Here is a 17,784-nt window from a genome sequence, read left to right as displayed (position 1 = left end):
TTTCAGATAGCAAGAGGCATTGCAAAAGAAACATGATCCCTCAAAACTCAATTTCGCAAAGGGGCTAATTTTTAATCAAAATAAATTTTAAAGGAGAAAAATGCCAGCACTTCCATTACATGATAAACTCCGGCTGTTCCACGTGGGGCCAGCATTTCGGGGGGAAAGGGCTTCACAAAGCCTTCTAGTAAATAAGCCTCAGAGCATCCTTGTGAGGCAGATGGGCTGGCAGCAGAGCTGGGAACTGGGAGCCATGGGGACCCCCGCCCCGGGCTTCCCACCCTGGCACCCATAGAAGGGAAATAATCTGCACTGCTATTAGGAAGTGCTGGAAGCCATCACATTGCTTGTTTGAGGGAGGAAAGGACTGGTTTAACCAATTAATTAATTATGAATATTAAACAAATCAAGTTTTGAAATTTAGCTCGTAACGACTCAAACTTCCACTATTGTTCTGCTGGGTAAAATCAGACTCTCCAGATAGCATGTGTCAACTGATTATTATGTAGTTAAATAAGGAAGAAAAAAATTTGTTCTCTCTCACCTGCAAAAAGCTGTCTGTGCCTTGTAATTATTTGCCTTGATAAATTCAATTTACTTGAGTTTTCCCATCTAGATTTGGCTGGTCAAGTTAAACTAAAGATTATTCATGGAAAGCAACCACGGTTGGTTACTAGGATACAAAAAATCACTTAGTACGTTTCTCCAATGAATAATCCCAGCAGAACACACACAAATTCAATAAATTATGAATTTCTTTCTCTCTTACATAAACAATGGCGTTGCAGAGCCATTTCTTGGAACGTTTTAAAATAAATTAATATCTTAATTACTATGTAATAGCAAAACAAACAGAAGGGACAGCCAAGCATTGAAGGTGAGCTGCATCCTTTGTCTAGACATGAAAGTTATTTTGGAACAAGGCAGGGTGCAAATGGACAGCAGCTTCATTATTGCCAGTATCTATGTGCAGACACTGGTATTTGGCATGCTCACACGCCTTTTCAAAACGGATAACGTAAGCTGTAGACTAAGCTAATTTGGAAGAAGGCACTCTTATTTCAGAAAAAAAAAATATCTCTTCCTGCACAGTTCTATGTATAAAAATGGTCTTACATAAAAGCACTTGTTGCCAGATCTCCAGACCTACAAGGTGAAGCAAGAGAGAAGCTTTCCTGCAGGAGTGGTTGCTGCCAAGCCAATCCCTACAAGGCCAGCATCCACAGCGCAGCACCACTGATGCTGCCGATGGGCAAAACAAACCACAGTCAGACTAAACCTGCCCCGAGCCACGCAGGCATTTTTGGAAACAACAGCCAGACTCAGAAGATCAATTCTGGATACTTAACAGCATTTGGTCTTTGGGTGTGTGTGGTTGTATTTTGCTGTCTTTTCCTAGCCCTTCTAATATCCCCTAAAAACAGCAATCCCCAGGCACCACTCAGCAGGGACTGCTGCTCAAGGCTGTTGTATTTATAAAGACACACTATAGGTCTGTTGGCTAAGAGCAGTTTTTATAAACTTTAACCGAGATGGATTTCCTTGAAATCCTGACTTGCAAAGCATCTGTCCTTCTCACCTTCTCCCTTTGATCACATCAGCAGCGCAAGCAGTGCTGTTCTGCTGCTGGCAAATCACCCAGTAATTACTATTTAAGACTCACAAAATCAGATGCCAGTGTGAAGATCTGCCTCATACTCTTCAAAGGACAACTCCTTTCCAGGAGAAATCAACCAAAACGCCTGGCATACTGAGATATCTGCAAGCCTTCCTCCATGCAAGTGCAGGGAAGCTCCGCTGGCATCAGGCTTTGCCTCCCTGCACACACGATCTCAATGTTCCACTTTTATTTTTCAGCCCTCTCGGCTGACAAGGCTCTCATGCAGACCCTGTGCTGTGTCCCCATGTCCCCACAGGCTCATCCCCAGCCCGTCCTGCACAGGGCTATATTCACCGGCCAGCCACGGAGTCCCAAGGGGCACTGTGCTCCAGAGCAAATCCAGCAGTGATTGTCAGATAAAAGTCAAGCCACTTAAACACTCTTTCCATTGTGTAGCTTGTCCCCGTGAACCATCATATGAAAGTTACCTCTGTTTTCTAAGCCAGCACAATGGCCACCACACAATACACCAGCCAAAGCTCTTTATCACTAAAAGTGAAGCAACAGGCAGTTAGTAAATTATTTCAGTTTTCATACTTAGAAACCCTTTCACTTTGTGGCACAAAGTAATCAAGAGTTTTTGATGCCATCCTGAGGAAAGGACCGCCAAAGAACAGCCCCTTGAAGAGATGTTTCTTGGGGGCACACCTCTTTGGCAGGAGCCTGCAGGGATTATCTAGCCCACCGTCACTTCTGATGGGACCGGCTCCACTAATGCCATTCCTAGCCGATGAATAACAAACTTTTCTTTAAGATCTCCAATGATATAGATACTCTAATTCCCTGTACTCCACCAAGGCTTTGCATCGGTGTTAACCTGCCCGGAGAGCACGTGCTCCGTGGTCCTGGTCCTGTCTCCTCCCCAAAAAACTATAACGCACTGCAGCCACTTAGCTGCTCCTCTTGCAGCAATTTCAGCCACAATCAGGACACTAGACCAGACAGATCTCAAGCACCAAATGTTTTCTGTTACCAAAAAAAACCCTCTATCCAATTGTGTCAAAACTAAGACCCCATGAAATAGCAATTTCCCCTCATTAGGAATTATTCCTTCAACCTTAGCATCACACCAAGGAGATAACTTTTGAACTCCACTCCATAAACTACAGAACATGTTAAGCTGAGAAGCCAGTGCCCCAATGAGAACAAAACAGATAACAGGCTGAGAAAAGCTGTTGCCACAGTGCTAGTTATTGCTGAGGAAAGAGAGATAAACCTGAATGAAACTATTTCATTTCTGCTGCTAAATGGGATATTCTAGCTTTTATCTTTCGTTTGTCAAGGCAGGGCTTGGCAGATTTAACATTCAAGTTATGGAGGAGGGCAAAAACCAAATAACTTTTTTTTCCCTGGCATTTGGAAACCTGATGGAAAACTTTTGCTGAGCAAAATACTCTCTTGACTGACTGCCTTCCCTGTGTTGCTACGTGGACAATGAAAAACGGAGCTTTGCTTTTATGTGGTCTATTTATTTCTCCCACATAGCCATAAGACATTATGCCATCAGGATTGCAATCACAAGAAACCTGGAGTCACAGACAAATGGATGGCTAAAATAGGAGAATTCCTAAAGTACAAAAATCTCATTATTATGTAAATATCCACAGCAAAACAAGAAAACTGAGAAAATGAAACCTGTTATGTGCAATTATCTAGCCAACAACTCTGCAAACACAACTCCATTCATTTTTCTCCCTTCAAAGCATCGGTAACTCTTGAAAAAAAAATCCTAAATGTGATTTCCCTGCTGCACTGAAAAGCTTTGAAATGCAGTTAAATGGTTTTTCTTTAAAGAATCTTCCCGTGTAATTCCAGCAGCAAGCAAGAAGTCATTTCTTGTCTTCTGATTTGGTTTCTTTACATCAGTCTTGTTGGTGTAGAAAGAAAGGAAGAAAGACATGGTTTTGCTGGAGCAGGGAAAGGGATGGGGTCTGATCCTCACAGTATGAGATGTGTGAGCTCCTCCACTGCCAGAGGTCTGAAAGAACTGAGAGTGAAAAAAACTCCTGAGTGGAAAGCAAGCCCTGCTTACATAAAGCAGAGGAAGATACCTCCCTGGACACAGAGGGAAAAACAAATTATCAAGCCAGAAATCACCTTCCCCTCCCTCACTCCTCCCCAAAGCCCTGCTTCAACTGTTCAGACACCAGGAATTTAATGCTCCAGCACTCAGCAATTGAGACAACAGGGCATCCAGGTCTGGAGGGAAAAGCTGGCACAGGTATGCTGAGATAAAACTTTCAACCAGACGTCTTGGTGCCAGTGAATCATGCTTTTTAACGTACAGAGGGGGGAAAAAAATACAGCCATCATCAAGACATGGAACAACCCAGCGTAAACAGCACCTCCTTCCCACCAAGCACGTCCTCTCATGGGCACACATCTTACTGAAGGGACTGCCCCAGCCAACGCCTCTGTGCAGTCCTGCTGTATCTGCAGCATGCAGGGAGGTGGGATGGAGAGGTGTTCAGAGAGTGGTAGAACCTTGCAACCTAAGGGCACTGAGGCCATCAAATAGGCACATGGACCATTGATGCAGGGTCAGTCCCCTCCAGGACACAGCAGATTTGTGATGCCAAGGCAAAGGGTGGAGAAGCTGCCTACATGAGAAGACAGAAGAAAGTATGGAAATGCTCCTACAGCAAAACTTCCTTCAGCTGCAGCAGACAGAAAAGCTTCCCCGGGGTGTGACATGGAGCCAGGCCCCTTCCGACAGCCCTTCGGGCTCCCGCCTCTTTCTGCACTTGTTGGTAAGGGAGCACACATCTACCCTCTGGGCAACATCTGGAGTATGTTCACTGGCCAAGCTGTATTTTGGTGCCAGGGAGCCCCAAATGAGCTTGTGTTTGAGGAGCTCGTTAGGAGCAGGGAAGGTGCACGCCGTGAGTCAGCCGTGCGGTTTGGCTGCCGGGGCATGAAGCAGCAGCAGGCGCAGGATGCCAAACTGCTCTGGGCACAAGAAAGGAGACAAACAAAGGAGATAAGACAGATGGAAATACAAAGAGAAGAGATGGAGGAGATTGCACACGCCTTCCCCATAAGGAAACTCAGATGGGATCTGACGTGTTTCAGGGTATCACACCTGGCCTCATCCCATCTTGCAGCTCATGAAAGCACCCCAGCAAGTGTGCCCCTGCTCCCGGGTTCTTGCTAGCCCTTACCCCTGCTCCTGGGTTCTCGCTAGCTCTTACACCTGTTCCTGGGTTCTCGCTAGCTCTTACCCCTGCCTGGTTCAGCAGATCAGCTTCCTTGCTTCTCTCCTGAACCCACATCTGTCACGGTGACACGCACACTCCACCTTAGGAAAGCCTGCTCCTCTTTTAGCTACCAACCCACACAGATAAGCTCTGTAAACAGTGGGATGCTGAAGAGAAAGAAAATGTTTCCTTTCAAGCAAACTGTGCAGCAGGACACTGACTGTCCAAAAGTGCAACTCCAAAACTCAATGAGCTCGAATGCTAAATCCACTGGAGCTAACGAGGACCAAGGCGCTTATTTGCATTCCTAATTGAAAAGCCATTGAATGTGATACGCAAGGAGAATCCTTACTAGAATGGGAAGAGAAGCATGGCACAAGCTTCAAGGTGACTCATCCTTCTCATGTCAGGTAAACATTAATGCCCGCACATTCAAATTCGACTGCCGAAAGTTAAACACCTTAAACATACTTAAGTGCCTCTATAGGTTGTCAAATTATGATGTGCTGGGAAGCAGCAATTTCCTTTGCCTGCAGTGAGGGCTCTCTAAGCCTTCTGCCTACACACACAGACTCAGGGGTGTGATTTTAAGCATCTACATACAGGTCCTTCTGACCTGTGGCAATTAGCTGGAGAAATTAAAAAGGGAAAAAGTGCTGTTTGCCAGATGTCCTACCTCTTGGTAAAGCAATTCCCCTCTAGACCATAAACATTTAAATAGAAGAGAGGGCACCTGCCCGGCACTATCCATCAGGAGAGGGGAGAACAACAAAAAGCTCTTGCTTTAATGACACACTTGGCAGTGCGCTGTGTGCGTCTGACAGCACAGCGGCCATGGGGCATGACACACGGCTCCACCAAGCACCGTCTTGCTAGGTGGTGCCTCCCTGGATCCAAGTACAGCTGTTTCTCCAGTCTCAACAGCCAAGATGCCAATGGTAGCTCTGAATTAATCATGCCAGTTGGCTGCAGCACATTTTTGGGTATGTACTGTGCAAGGCTGGTTAAAGATAGTCTTTAGTGTACGATCAACCTGTTCCAGCTCTAAATCACAGTGAAGGCTGAGCAGTTTCACAGGTTTCCTTTTGAAGAGTGGAAAAGCAGAAAGCTACAAAAGAAGCAGTGAATTAATCTATTTTTTCACACTTCTATGACCTTCTTCCTGGAGATGTTTCACGCCTGCATGTTAATTAATTAACTCCCATGTACCCGTGTGAGCCAAACGGTGCTTCCTACCTCCCTTAGAAACAAAGGAAGACTATGATGAAGCCACTTGCTCAAAGTTCACACAGGGAGTCAGCAGCAAAATCGATGACAGACTCCAGAAACCTCAAGTCCTGGACTAAAAGAGGCAGAAAACCAGGCAAAATAGGGCTATTATTGAGGCAGGATTAACACCTGCAATCATTGTTGACTGGAGTTGAACCAAACCCAAACCAAAAACTGGTCTGAACAGGTACCTTTTTCATTCAAACCTGAACAACCTGAATTGTTATTTTGTAGTTTTACTGAAGTCAGACTGGAACCAAACCAAACAATTTACAGAACTAATTCCCTACTCACAACTCCCCCTGCAATGTATCACCAGCAACTAAAGGTGGAGGAGGGACCCGTGAACGAATCTAAACAAAAATGCTCCTTGAAGCTGAGGTTTTAGCCCCTGGAAAAGACAGAGACATCTTTTCCCACTACATGGTCTTTGCCACTCATTTCTTACCAAAGGAGTGTAGCTGGACGGGGCTCTGAGCAACCTTGGTCTGGTGGAAGGTGCCCCTGCCCATGGCAGAGGGGTGGGAACTAGATGATCTTTAAGGTCCCTTCCAACCCAAACAATTCCATGATTCTGTGATTATGATAACAGGCATCAGTATTTTAAAAAGGATACACAGAAACATCATCTTTTACCCACAAACTATAAATTCTTCTCTTCTGTAACTGGGACCTTAGGACCATCACCGCTTTGCAAAAGACTGGCAGATGGGAGCATCAGCCTGGTGAAGGTCTAAATTTGGGATTTCCGACTTGCTGAGAAAGGGTTAATCATTAAAACCATTTTTCTTAAGAATACAAAATAATTTCTTGAAAATAAGAAACTGAAGTCACTTCTGCTAGAACAAGCCCCATTCTCCCTTGTGTTTACCAGACACAAATGCCACTCATACTTGGTATTCCTTGCAGTTGTGAGGAAGGCTGTGGGAGAAGCACTGCAATCAGATCCCAGCCAGATTCTTAAAAGGGAATTTGGCTCCTTTGTTAAATACCAATGACCCTATTTGGGCCAGGATCAACAACTGGATCCCAACTGGAAAGTCCTTTACTCGTGCTTTGGCCAGCGAGTGCCTCCTGCCTGCCCTGCCCACCTGTGGCAGCAGCTGCCTGTGCTCACCCTGCCACCACGAGCTGCCCTGCACCCCCAGGACACTTGCTGCCTGCCCAGCTCTCCTAGATATTGTTCCTTGCTTTTTCCTGCATCACAGAAGGGCTTCGCCAGGTCAGGGGAATTTTCACCTCTCCCAGCCTGCCTGTCCTCAAGTACCACTGGGCTCCCTGCGTCTTCAAGGGAGGCTTCAACCCATCTGGCTACTAACTGTTTTCTGAGCCCTGTTCAAAGCGTCTGCCAAGGAAAGCAATTAGCACAGAGAAATTAGCGCCATCCATGACATTGGGTACGGATGCATGCTGCTTGCTGCCTGGCTCACCAGTGAGTTAACTCAAGAGAGCAACTCCGCTGCGGAGCACCGCAGGTAAGAGCAGCCACAAAGCCACAAAGCCCAGTGTCGGTATGCAACCCATCCTCCACCACCACCGTCCGTGTGGCCTCCCAGCCCACTCGGCACGTCAGGACAAGTTCCACCCATCGGCTGCAATGCTGCACACCTAGTTTATCACCTGTAGGAAACAGAAAAACGGCGTGCCTCAATAATAAAGAATTCGATCTTGCCTAACCACCTGTCTGCAAAGCGTCTTGAACAATGGGCAGTGGTAAGGGGAGGGAGGCAAGAAAATACTGGCGTCCAAGGGTAAATTCCCACCCTGGCGATGCAGGAAGGGCTGGCAGTGGCCTAGTGCCGTGATGAGCACCACGGAGGAGCCCAAGGCGAGGAGGACCTGCTCACCCTTCCAGGCTCCGGCCAGCCACTCCGGAGGCAACCATCCTGCTGGAGGAATGTGTCATGTATCATTTAGCTGTCATCTAGATAAAAGCAATTTCCACCACCACCTCAGGACCGTTGTTAAGCGTATCTGACACATCTCAGCTCTTTTTCCATTCAAATGCCTCCTCAACCAGTTCAAATATAGAAGCTGCCTTTCACGAGCCCTAGCCTATTACTCATTTCAAAACCACTCTGGTTACAAACCTCGCTGCGGATTTGACGGAGCCTTCGTCCATTGTGTGTTAACCATCAGATACTTGGCACACACAAGTTTCCCAAGCTCCTGATACAAATTTCTCCAGCACCGATAGCGTGTGCTCTTGTATCACTACATGAAAACATGGAGAGAAAGGCTGAAGCTGTGCAAGGATTTAAAGATGCAACAAGCAGAGGAAACATATTTGGACAAATTTAGGTATAAAAATGAGTTGAGCCGCATTCAATAGGATCTAAAACTGAATTCCACTATTTGAGAACAGCATCTCCATTTCTATATAAAACCTGAATTGTTGATTGTTCAGCTTTTCCAGGAGCCAAATGATGACGGTCCCTCCACATCTCCTCTACATTCGATCAGGATGAACAGGCATTTCTCACCTTGAGCTATTTATGGTGAATGAAATGACAAAACGGGGACAACATCTGTGGGCTTCTACAGTTGATCAGTTTAACACCACAGGTAAGCAAATTTCAGCTTGGGAGTGTTCTGTTTGTTTGGGGTTTTTTAATAAATTACTTCAGCCCACAGGTCAAGGGAGAGCAATTCCTGTTAGTTAAAACGAGAGTGAAAGTGCATTGCTCAGTCTACCAGGGTGAAGAAAGAGGGCAAAGAAGGTCTTTCAACAAAGAAGAGGAAAGACTTAATTCTGACTGATTATCTTTGAGTAATTCTAAACAGCCATCGGATTTATAAATAGGATTTAATCCAACAATTCAGTCTTCCAGAAAAACTTCATAATTTTCAAAAGGACCATTCCAAGAACAGTTCTAAACCTGCCTCCCTCCGTAATGCCGCTTGGATAATGAAAGACAAACAATGCATGTGAGCACATCAATATGAAAAATTGCTGAATTGGATCCAACTTGAAAAAATATGTTTATAAACTTCCAAATTACAAACATCCAAAATCTCTTCTGTGGTCACAGGTTAACAGCTTCTTTTAACCATCATTACTCTGTGAAAACTGAACACAGCTGAATTTGAGGAAAAGACACATTTACAGCATCACCCAGCACATTAACAAACGGTGTTCAAGTGTCCTGTGTGGTTTTGCCTTGCACAATTTGACAAATGTTTGCCAAGGGACTATCCCCAGCAAAGGAATCCTTACACACGAATCTCCACCTGGGAGGGCAGGATAGAGGTCTTCTAGGCCACCAGAAGAACGTTTGAGTTGAGAGGTCTACATAAATCAAGGCTTCAGTTTTTTCCATCAAACTTTCCCTCTTTCTTAACAACTTCTTTTGAAAGCGCCGGCAGGAACTCTTTAATCACAGAACTGCAGTACGACTGATGTCATCCCCTTTTTTAAATTCACGTGTGTAAGGCTGTGCATATGAAGGCTGCTGAGGAGAGACTGTTCTAGCAATAGGCAGAAAGGCTGGTAGAACTCTCAGCCTTCTGGAACACAGCTCACAGCTAGATCCTATGTCACAGCAGATACAGAAATTTTTTCTTTGGGAAGTTCTAGCCTTACCGAGGTAACCTGCCCTGACCCAAGGATATTTCCCTGGCTCTCCTGGGTTTTTCACATGTGCCTCTTAATTTTGCCTCTAGCTGAAAACCCGACCCACAAAATGAATTTTCTCCAAGGTCACGCACTCCTTACAATGCCTTTATTTGCCAGTTGGTGAGGTATTTAAAAAAATGAAAACTTCTTAATTGTGAAAGGAGCTAATTTCCCATTTAAATGTAACAGAGAACAAGAGGAGATGCAACTAGAAATCTAATCACAGGTTCATAGCTAAACCACAAGCCTAGCAGCTTTCTTTTGTGCCTTGAAGGTCCCAAGCACTCTCTTTGCAAAGACAATATATGGCACATCCAAATGCAAATCTATTCCTCTCTTTATTTCTATATTCAGCTCCCTGGCTGACTACAGGGAGGCATGTGTGTGCATTCAATAGGTCCTCCTGCTTCTTTAAATAAGTTTAATAATACCCTTTTTATTTATGGGAGCCCGAAGTACAAAGGATGCAATGCAGGAGCTCTGCAAAAGCGGAGAAGAAAAGAAAAGCAAACTAGCTGAAGATACAGACTGGCAAGGGCTCAGTAATTCAATACTGTTGATTCTATAGAGACCAACTGCTGTTATTATGCACCGATTCTCTGAGGAGGAAAAAGCCCCACAATTATGAACTTGTAAAGCAAAAGAATCCGCACGTCTCTTGTGTAAAAGCAGAATTTGCTAAGAAGGCAGTTTAGTCTACCACACATCTCAGACCTGCTTTCAAATAGTTTTCTCCTGGTGACTGCGAGCAATCGACGTCTCTCTACACTAAAGTTATGCTTTTTCTTTTTTTTTTTTTTTTTTTTTTTAGGAAAAAAAAAAAAGAAAGCAGAAGCAGCAGAAGAAGGGGAAATGAGAAAGCCAGCCCCCGGCCAGGGCTGGAGGGCTGGTGTCACTGCTCCAGCTGCCAGCACCGCTCTCCTTCACCCGCTCCGGCCGCGCACACATGGGCGCAGCGGCACCCCGCCGCTCGAGCATCACCGCCGCGGCGGGCACCATTAAAGATAATACAAATGATAATCATAACGTGGTGGTTTTTTTTAATATTCGGCTTATCCCGGGTCGCCCCAGGGGCGCGGGGCTGGGACCCGGGGCGGCACAGCCTGCCCGCCCGCCCCGGCTGGCTCCCGCCGCCGCGCCCCGCTCGCCCCCCGCACCCCCGGCCCCCCGGGCCCCGCGCTGCCGCCGCCGCTACCTGCCAGGGTCTTGTGCACCGTGTTGCCCATCGCTCCGCTCCGCGGCGCGGCGGACCCCGGGGCGGCCCGCGCTCGGCAGGGCCATGGACAGCGCCCGCCTCCCGCCGCCGCGCCCGGCCGCACCGCCCCCGCCCCGCCCCGCCCCGCCCCCGGCGGAGCCGCGTGAGCCCGCCCCGCCCCCGCCCCGCCCGCCCCGCCCCGGCTGCGGCAGCGGCAGCGGCTCGGCCCGGCAGCGGACCGCGCTCCGCCCCGCGGGGGCAACAGCGGGGGCGCGCAGCCACGGCAGGGCCGGCCGCTGCCACCGGGCGGCGGGGGCGCACGGGCCCGGCGAAGCCGCCTTGTGCCTCTCTCCGCCAAAACCGGCGTCGGTGTCCCGTAGGGGAAAAAATCAAAGGGTCGGGAGAGCGGGAGGGCCCCGCTGGCAACTCCAGCTGCACCCTCGGGATAGACCTTCCCATCGGCAAAACCTTCCCAAAGGGACCGGGCCGCTCGGGGGTCGCCGGGGGCCGCCGCCAGCCCCTGTCCCTGCGCGCCCCTCGCTGCCGGCGGCCCCGGCGGGGACACCCCCGCCCAGCCGCAGCGCTGCCCCCCGGGCACGGCGGTGTGGCGTTAGCGGCCCGTGAAGCACAGCGACAGCGGGGTGACAAGGGACACCCCGGCCGACAGCTGGAAGCGTGCCACCGACCAGATTTGCCTCACAATTTCTCTCTCCCCCGATCCCACGCATCCAAGCCCGTTTCTAGCCCCACCAGGGAAGGGCACGGGCTTCCTCCTTCCCTCTTCCCGGTCACGTCCGTGCTGCTGCGGGGTGATGCTGCCGAGCCTTTCTTCCCCCAGCCAGTCTTCCCAGCTTGAAGGGTGGAGAAATGGGAGCATCGGACCTACAAAATGCGCTGCCACCAACCTGCGGTGCAGAGTGTTCGGGAAAATCCACCGTGTCCCTTAGCAGAAGTTAGGTCTGGGGACTATCACATGTCCTGGGACACAAAAAAAAGTGGAAAGAGGGGGAGAGCCAAGGACCGACAGCTCAATGGCCTTGCAGAGCTCAGGTGCTGATCTATTGTAGGGAAGCGAAAATAACAAGCCTTTAATCTCCAGATCACGTTGAACAGGTCAGGTGTGGCTCGGGAGATGAGAAGAGACAGAAAAAGCCAATTTCCAGTATTTTTTTGCTATCATATGGATGTTAAAAATGGGATTATTGAACGAGACACTAGCAGCTGTTCTTCAAAGCGCTTGCACCCATCTGCTGTCTCCTTAGGTTAGCTATATGTCTCTGGTGCCCTGAGCTGCGTGTACACCAGGCAGGAGCTGGCAGAGGGCAGGAGCCGGCTGCAGCACACAGGGAGCAGGGGAGGGGAGCAATGTCATCTCACGGACACAACACAGAGGGGAAAGTCCTTGTTTCACGAGACAGCGGGGGAACGGGAGGCTTGGGCTAATTCCCAGCTGGTTTCCCTCAGCAGGGAGTGGTAGTTGTTATTTTAGGGCTTAAATGAGCCTTAAAAAGCCAGAGGCAGTAGAGGGGCTCTCAGCAGCTGGGTCTCTGCGGCTGCCTGGGGGGTACCGGGGCAGCCCACGTGTGTGCCATGTGTGGGCTGTGTGCCACCTCCCCGGGGGACGCGCCGTGGCCATCCTCCCACACCCCGACCGCACCAACCCAGAGATGGTCGCTGCCTGTCCCAAGGGTGTTCCAGCCCTTCCTCCTCCCCAAAACCAAGGTAAAAATAGAAGACAATAAAATGGAAGTGCACATCCTTAGGACACGGAGGCAGCCTCCAGGAACGCAATCAACACTTCTACTTTTGGCATTGTAAAAATGTAGAGTTTGTTAAAATAACCCGCTTCACATAATGCGAAACAATAAGCATGAGAAATAGTTCGGTGAGGATGACTTCACCCTCCCCAGAAACCACACTGAGAAAGTACAAGCAAACCAGAAACCGACACTGTGTGGGGACTGAAAGGCAATGCAAAGTCACTGCTCAGCCTGGAGAAATGCAGCAAGGAAGCCAACTGTCCCAACCAAGGAAGCACAAATGAAAGCTCATTAGCATTTTAAAATTCTTTCTGCTCCAGCAAGTTTTGATAACTATCGATAACACACTTCAGTAATTTCTTCTGCAAGCCTGACAGATGGCTGCCTCTCTAAAGAAATCCCCTTCCCTCTCTCACCCCCATTTTGATCAAGGGACGGGGTGACCTGCATGTGCGTGTTATTTGCTTTGGTATCTGCATTTTCACCTAAGCTCCTTCCTAGTATTTTTTATTACTAGATCTTAAACCATTTTGCAGACAAGGTGAGTAACATTATCCTTACTTTGTAAGTGATGAAACCAGGGCACAAGGAACCCAGGAGACACGTACAAGTTCACCCCATTGGCCATTGGCGGACTTGGGAGCAAAGCTGGGCAGCAGAGGAGCCACAAAACACTTACCGTGTTGGATCCAGCTTAGAATGGTAGAATCATTTAAGTTGGAAAAGACCTTTGAGATCATCAAGTCCAACTGTTAACACAGGACTGCCAAGTCTACCAGTAAACGATGTTGCTAAGCACCACCATCTACGCATTTTTTTAATACCTCCAGGGCTGGACACTTTTAGCCACACACACTGTATTGCTGCTTCTCCCTCTCCGTTTTCTATTGCCCCCTGTAAAAAATTCACCTTAGTGGGATCAGCACAGTAAGATCAGGATAATACCACGCAAAGGAGAAAGTCTCTGGAAGGTGTTTTGTATTACACTGATACCAGACATCTGCTTCCCAGCTCACTTTAATCACCTCTAAATCTTCCTGGGCATGGATGTGTACCCAGGCCTTTAAAATATAGGGCAAAAAAAGAAAAGAAAGAAAAACTTCTTTCTGAGTGAAAAATGGGATGTATTCTACCTGAGGTTTGTCACAGACAGGGGTATGATGCAAACCCTCCTATAGCCACGTACACAGGCCAGACCTCTCACGAGAGGGTATGGGCTGTACTGACTGCGAGCAGTCACGTGAGCACACTCGTATAAATGAAGTGTTTCTGGAGATGCAAATAGCTTACAAAGCTAAATTTCCACTGATTGATACTAGCATGAGGTGTAACTCTCCTTACGGCATCAGACTGGTTGCATTGTCTTTGTAAGTCTCTCAGGGGCTCAAGTTTTGGGGGGTGAAAGACCTTACGAGATAGAAGGTATCACCGCTAGCAGCTGCCATTCTTGTCTATGTAACAGATGGCAGTAAATAATGACAGACTCATCTCTTTCAGCAGCAGTGAGATAAAACGCTGGGAAATCTGTCTGTCTTTCCCCTTCAGGGCAGCAAGCCCTCCTGAGCTTGGGCAGAGCAACCTCGGATGCCCGGTTGTAGCTGCAGTGGGGCGCAGCTTCTCTGGCCCGCAGAGCAAGGCTGCAGTTGCCCCGCTGCTGGCTGCCTCCCAGCAGGCACCAGTTCTATGCCTCCACTCTCAAACTGGCCCGTTCTGTCTTGTTCACAGCTGAGCTCCACTGAAAACCTGGGGACCTCCCTAAATCTCTGTCTTTTACTGAAGACCAGATTGCTGCTTGCAGACGTTTCCCTCCAGAGCTGTGTATAACCCCGCTCCACAGCCTGGGGGCTGTCACCTCTCACTCCGGTTTCACACCCCTGCACTGTCAGTTCTTTTTTCCTCTTCTCGGTGACTCTGAATCTGAGTAGACATTTGAAGCACCCATTTCTCTTTCAGCCCCATCTGTCTGGAGCTCTGAGACTGTCCAAACCACTTCCATTTCCATCACATCTCACCTTGAAACCTCCCTTTCCCTCCCCTACTTGGCAGGAGCTCCCTGGGAATTCTCAGAGACTGCAAACAAAAGATACCCTGGAAAAATACGTGAGTTGACTGCACAAGCCTACAATGCTCTTCCAGCATGCAAATACCACCATGTCTACAAGAGTGCAGTTACTCCGACATGCACACCAGTGACATGCGATACATCTTCTTCAGCAAGTACATAGCCAGCGTGGATGCACCAAGCAGTATCATGGAAATAATTCCTTCCTACTGACACACGCACAGCAAAAAGCTCGTTTCAGTAGCTGTCCTGAATGGCGTTATGTGCTTCCCCCCCTACAGAAGTCACGTTCCTGCCAGCACCTTGTCTTTCCTGCCCTCATCCTACCGGCTGAAGTGATTGTCCAGGAGAGAGCAGATTTGACTGATAAAAGCACATGTTACTTGTCTCACAACTTCCCAGCTTCTGCAACTCACCTATGGAAGGAGAGTATTAATAACCCTTACTCCCACTTGGAGGGGGAAAAAAAAACAACTGTTCCCTGAATTCCCATAATACACATTTAAGAGGTATTTGTTTAGGAGGGATACGTGTACAAAGCGTCCTCCAGCACCGCGCAAAGCCATCCTGCCACCCACGTCTTCCAACTGCTGAAAGCAATTACTTTCCTCCCCTGCTCTCAGCACTAGTACAGGATGCGCAGGGTCTCCACAGGTCACGCACAGAAACTGGGTTTTACAATTTTTTTTCCTCTAAGAAATCAAGGGAAGCAGGAGTTTCCAGCACAACAGTAGGAAAATCTTCCAAAGAGCTTCTTGAACTGGCCTTGACTACGCAGCAATTGAAGCTGTTTCCTGATCCAAGTCCTTACTGCCTGCTGGACATTTGGCTGCTGTGAGGCTTATTTACCCAAAGCAAGGTAGATTAAACCTCATTTTCTGGGAGATAGGGCAGAATGGTGCCGGGCTAGAGGTGACCCATGGGATCTGATGCAGACAGGGAAATGCAACCCGCAGAGATGGACCGGTCCCGTCGTCAAACAAGCCTTTCGTGGCTTCAGAAGAAGCAGTGACCATCTGCCCTGACCACACTTCTATATTCGAAGTGCAGCAAGTGGCTATGATATGCGCCAGCCATGCAGCATATGGAAAAGTAGTCTCTGACGAGATACCAGAGCAACTCTCAGCTGGAGAACACGTGGGCATTCCTGGCAAAAAGGGCTCCGCGATGGATTCCTCAGCCATGGGAATTACAGACCAGGCAGAATGAGGAAAAGGAAATGGTGAAACCACAATGCAGCAAAACATGGTTCAATGTCACTTGCACAAGCCACATCCCAAATGGCTTTGGTAAGTGCAGCCACACAGTCCCCAAATGGCAGCAGAGGCAGTCCGAAGGGCAGCAGCCGGGGTTTCAGTGAGGACAAGGTGGCTGCAGGGAGGGGCAAGGAGAACGGAGCCAGCAGAGAGGAAGCAGCAATGGGGAGACCCAGTGAAGGCAACTTCTGGGAAGAGTGTAGTTGGGCGATTGCTCTGCCACATTGTTAATTGCTTTAGATAAACTGCACTTTCTCTCCAGAGAACCCAAAAGCACCACCTTGGGTTGTTCCCCACCCATTCCATGGGGCATGGGGAGAAGAGGGGATTGTGGCAATGACAGAACACAGGTCCAACCCTGCAGCCCTAGGGGCACCAGCACCGCTGGGAGGTGCTCCCTCTGCTAGTCCCAGACAACTGCCCTTTCCTTCAGCGGGGGCAGAGGGTGGGTTGGGCCCATGTAAGGAAGAATTTCCAATTTAGAAACAAACAGAGGCAGTTCCTATTATTGTTAGTGGAATGTCAGCATCTCTGGTCCCAAGCACCACTGTCAACAAACAGGCTCACAAACGCTCCTTCAGCATCAGCCAAAATAAAATCCATGAAAGCATCTATAACTCAGCATTCAACAGACACATAACAAGCTCTCCTTTTTCTTTTTAAATCCAGTCTTGTCCACGTAATTTTAACATAAAGGAACTGGCTGTGGGCTGTGTTATCAAATGAGTCATCATTTTATGTGACAGTGTAATATGATTTAGAGAATTCTTGGCACACCAGTATGGATTATGCATTATAATCTCTTCATTTGGACTGTTAGTGCTGTACAGCAGTGACTGGAGCAGGAGGGAAGAGCAGGTTATCTGAATTACAGTCCTAGCTCTGCTCCTGCCTTGCTGTGTGACCTTCACAAATTGGTTACCCTCCTTCTGCCTTACTTTCTTCATCTGCAAAGCAGAAACGCCTGTGTCTTACAGCAGGGCTAGCCAATGTTTGCAGGAGATCTGAAGAACGTTACATAAGCGCACATTATTATTTTAGTAGGGGAAGAAAAGCTGAAAGACTTTGTTTCAGATGCAACAGGCTGATCTTGGGAAGTACTATCAGAACCACTAGGACACAGTCTCTGGGTGCTGTACACCAGCCACAAGCTAATTGGAGATAACGAACGATTTTCAGAAACATGAGGAATAGGAAGTGCTTACAGGAAACCTAGAGCTTTGCAGACTGGGACTCTTCAGAAAATGAGCATAATTTCTAATAAACATTGATATGCAGAAGATAAATAAAAACCCTTGGGGAAACTCCTCTCCCATCCCCCAGACACTGCATGGTGATGTAGTCTTGACAAGCAATATTGGCTCAGCAGCCCTGGAAGTGAGACCAGCTATCATCTACTGACAGGGAAGCCCAGGCAGGGGCAGCTGGAGGAGGACCTGCCGCCTCCAGGGCAGAGGCTGCGTTTGGCAGTCAGGTAATGATCCATGAGGATGATGAGCAGCCACCCCGGAGGAAATGGAAGCGTGTGTGAGTCAGGAGCTGTGGACACTTGTCCACTTCAGGCTGGACTAAAAGTACCAGATTCCGTTTACCCAGTCCCACTCGTCAGAGCGGAAAAGTTTGGGATCAGAGCGTGCTCGGGAGATCCAAACAAACAAACCCAGAGCCTAACATCTGCAACTGTTACTCCTGACCCCCCTAAGCTTTCCGTTCCCTCTGTTTTTGGTAAATATAAACTGGCCCCTATTTAGCAAAGGGTCGCTGGGCAG

General features: G+C 48.3%; 1 protein-coding gene across 2 annotated transcripts in view; it reads right to left on the bottom strand.

Moving 5' to 3' along the window:
- Positions 1–17,784, bottom strand: part of NEURL1B (neuralized E3 ubiquitin protein ligase 1B) — a 146,038-nt gene that overhangs the window by 24,774 nt on the left and 103,480 nt on the right. Inside the window, exon 1 of one of the 2 annotated variants that reach the window (XM_037398281.1) lies at positions 10,938–11,057. The exons of the other annotated variant lie outside the window; for it this stretch is intronic. Coding sequence (XP_037254178.1) covers positions 10,938–10,968 — 31 coding nt within the window. The 5' untranslated portion in view covers positions 10,969–11,057. Of the gene's footprint in view, positions 1–10,937; positions 11,058–17,784 lie in introns of those variants that run through there. 2 annotated transcript variants of the gene reach the window in all.

Source organism: Falco rusticolus, chromosome 8, assembly GCF_015220075.1.
Source record: "Falco rusticolus isolate bFalRus1 chromosome 8, bFalRus1.pri, whole genome shotgun sequence".
NCBI lineage: Eukaryota > Metazoa > Chordata > Aves > Falconiformes > Falconidae > Falco > Falco rusticolus.
Note: the sequence above shows the minus strand (reverse complement) of the source record. Positions and strands in the feature narration are given on the sequence as shown.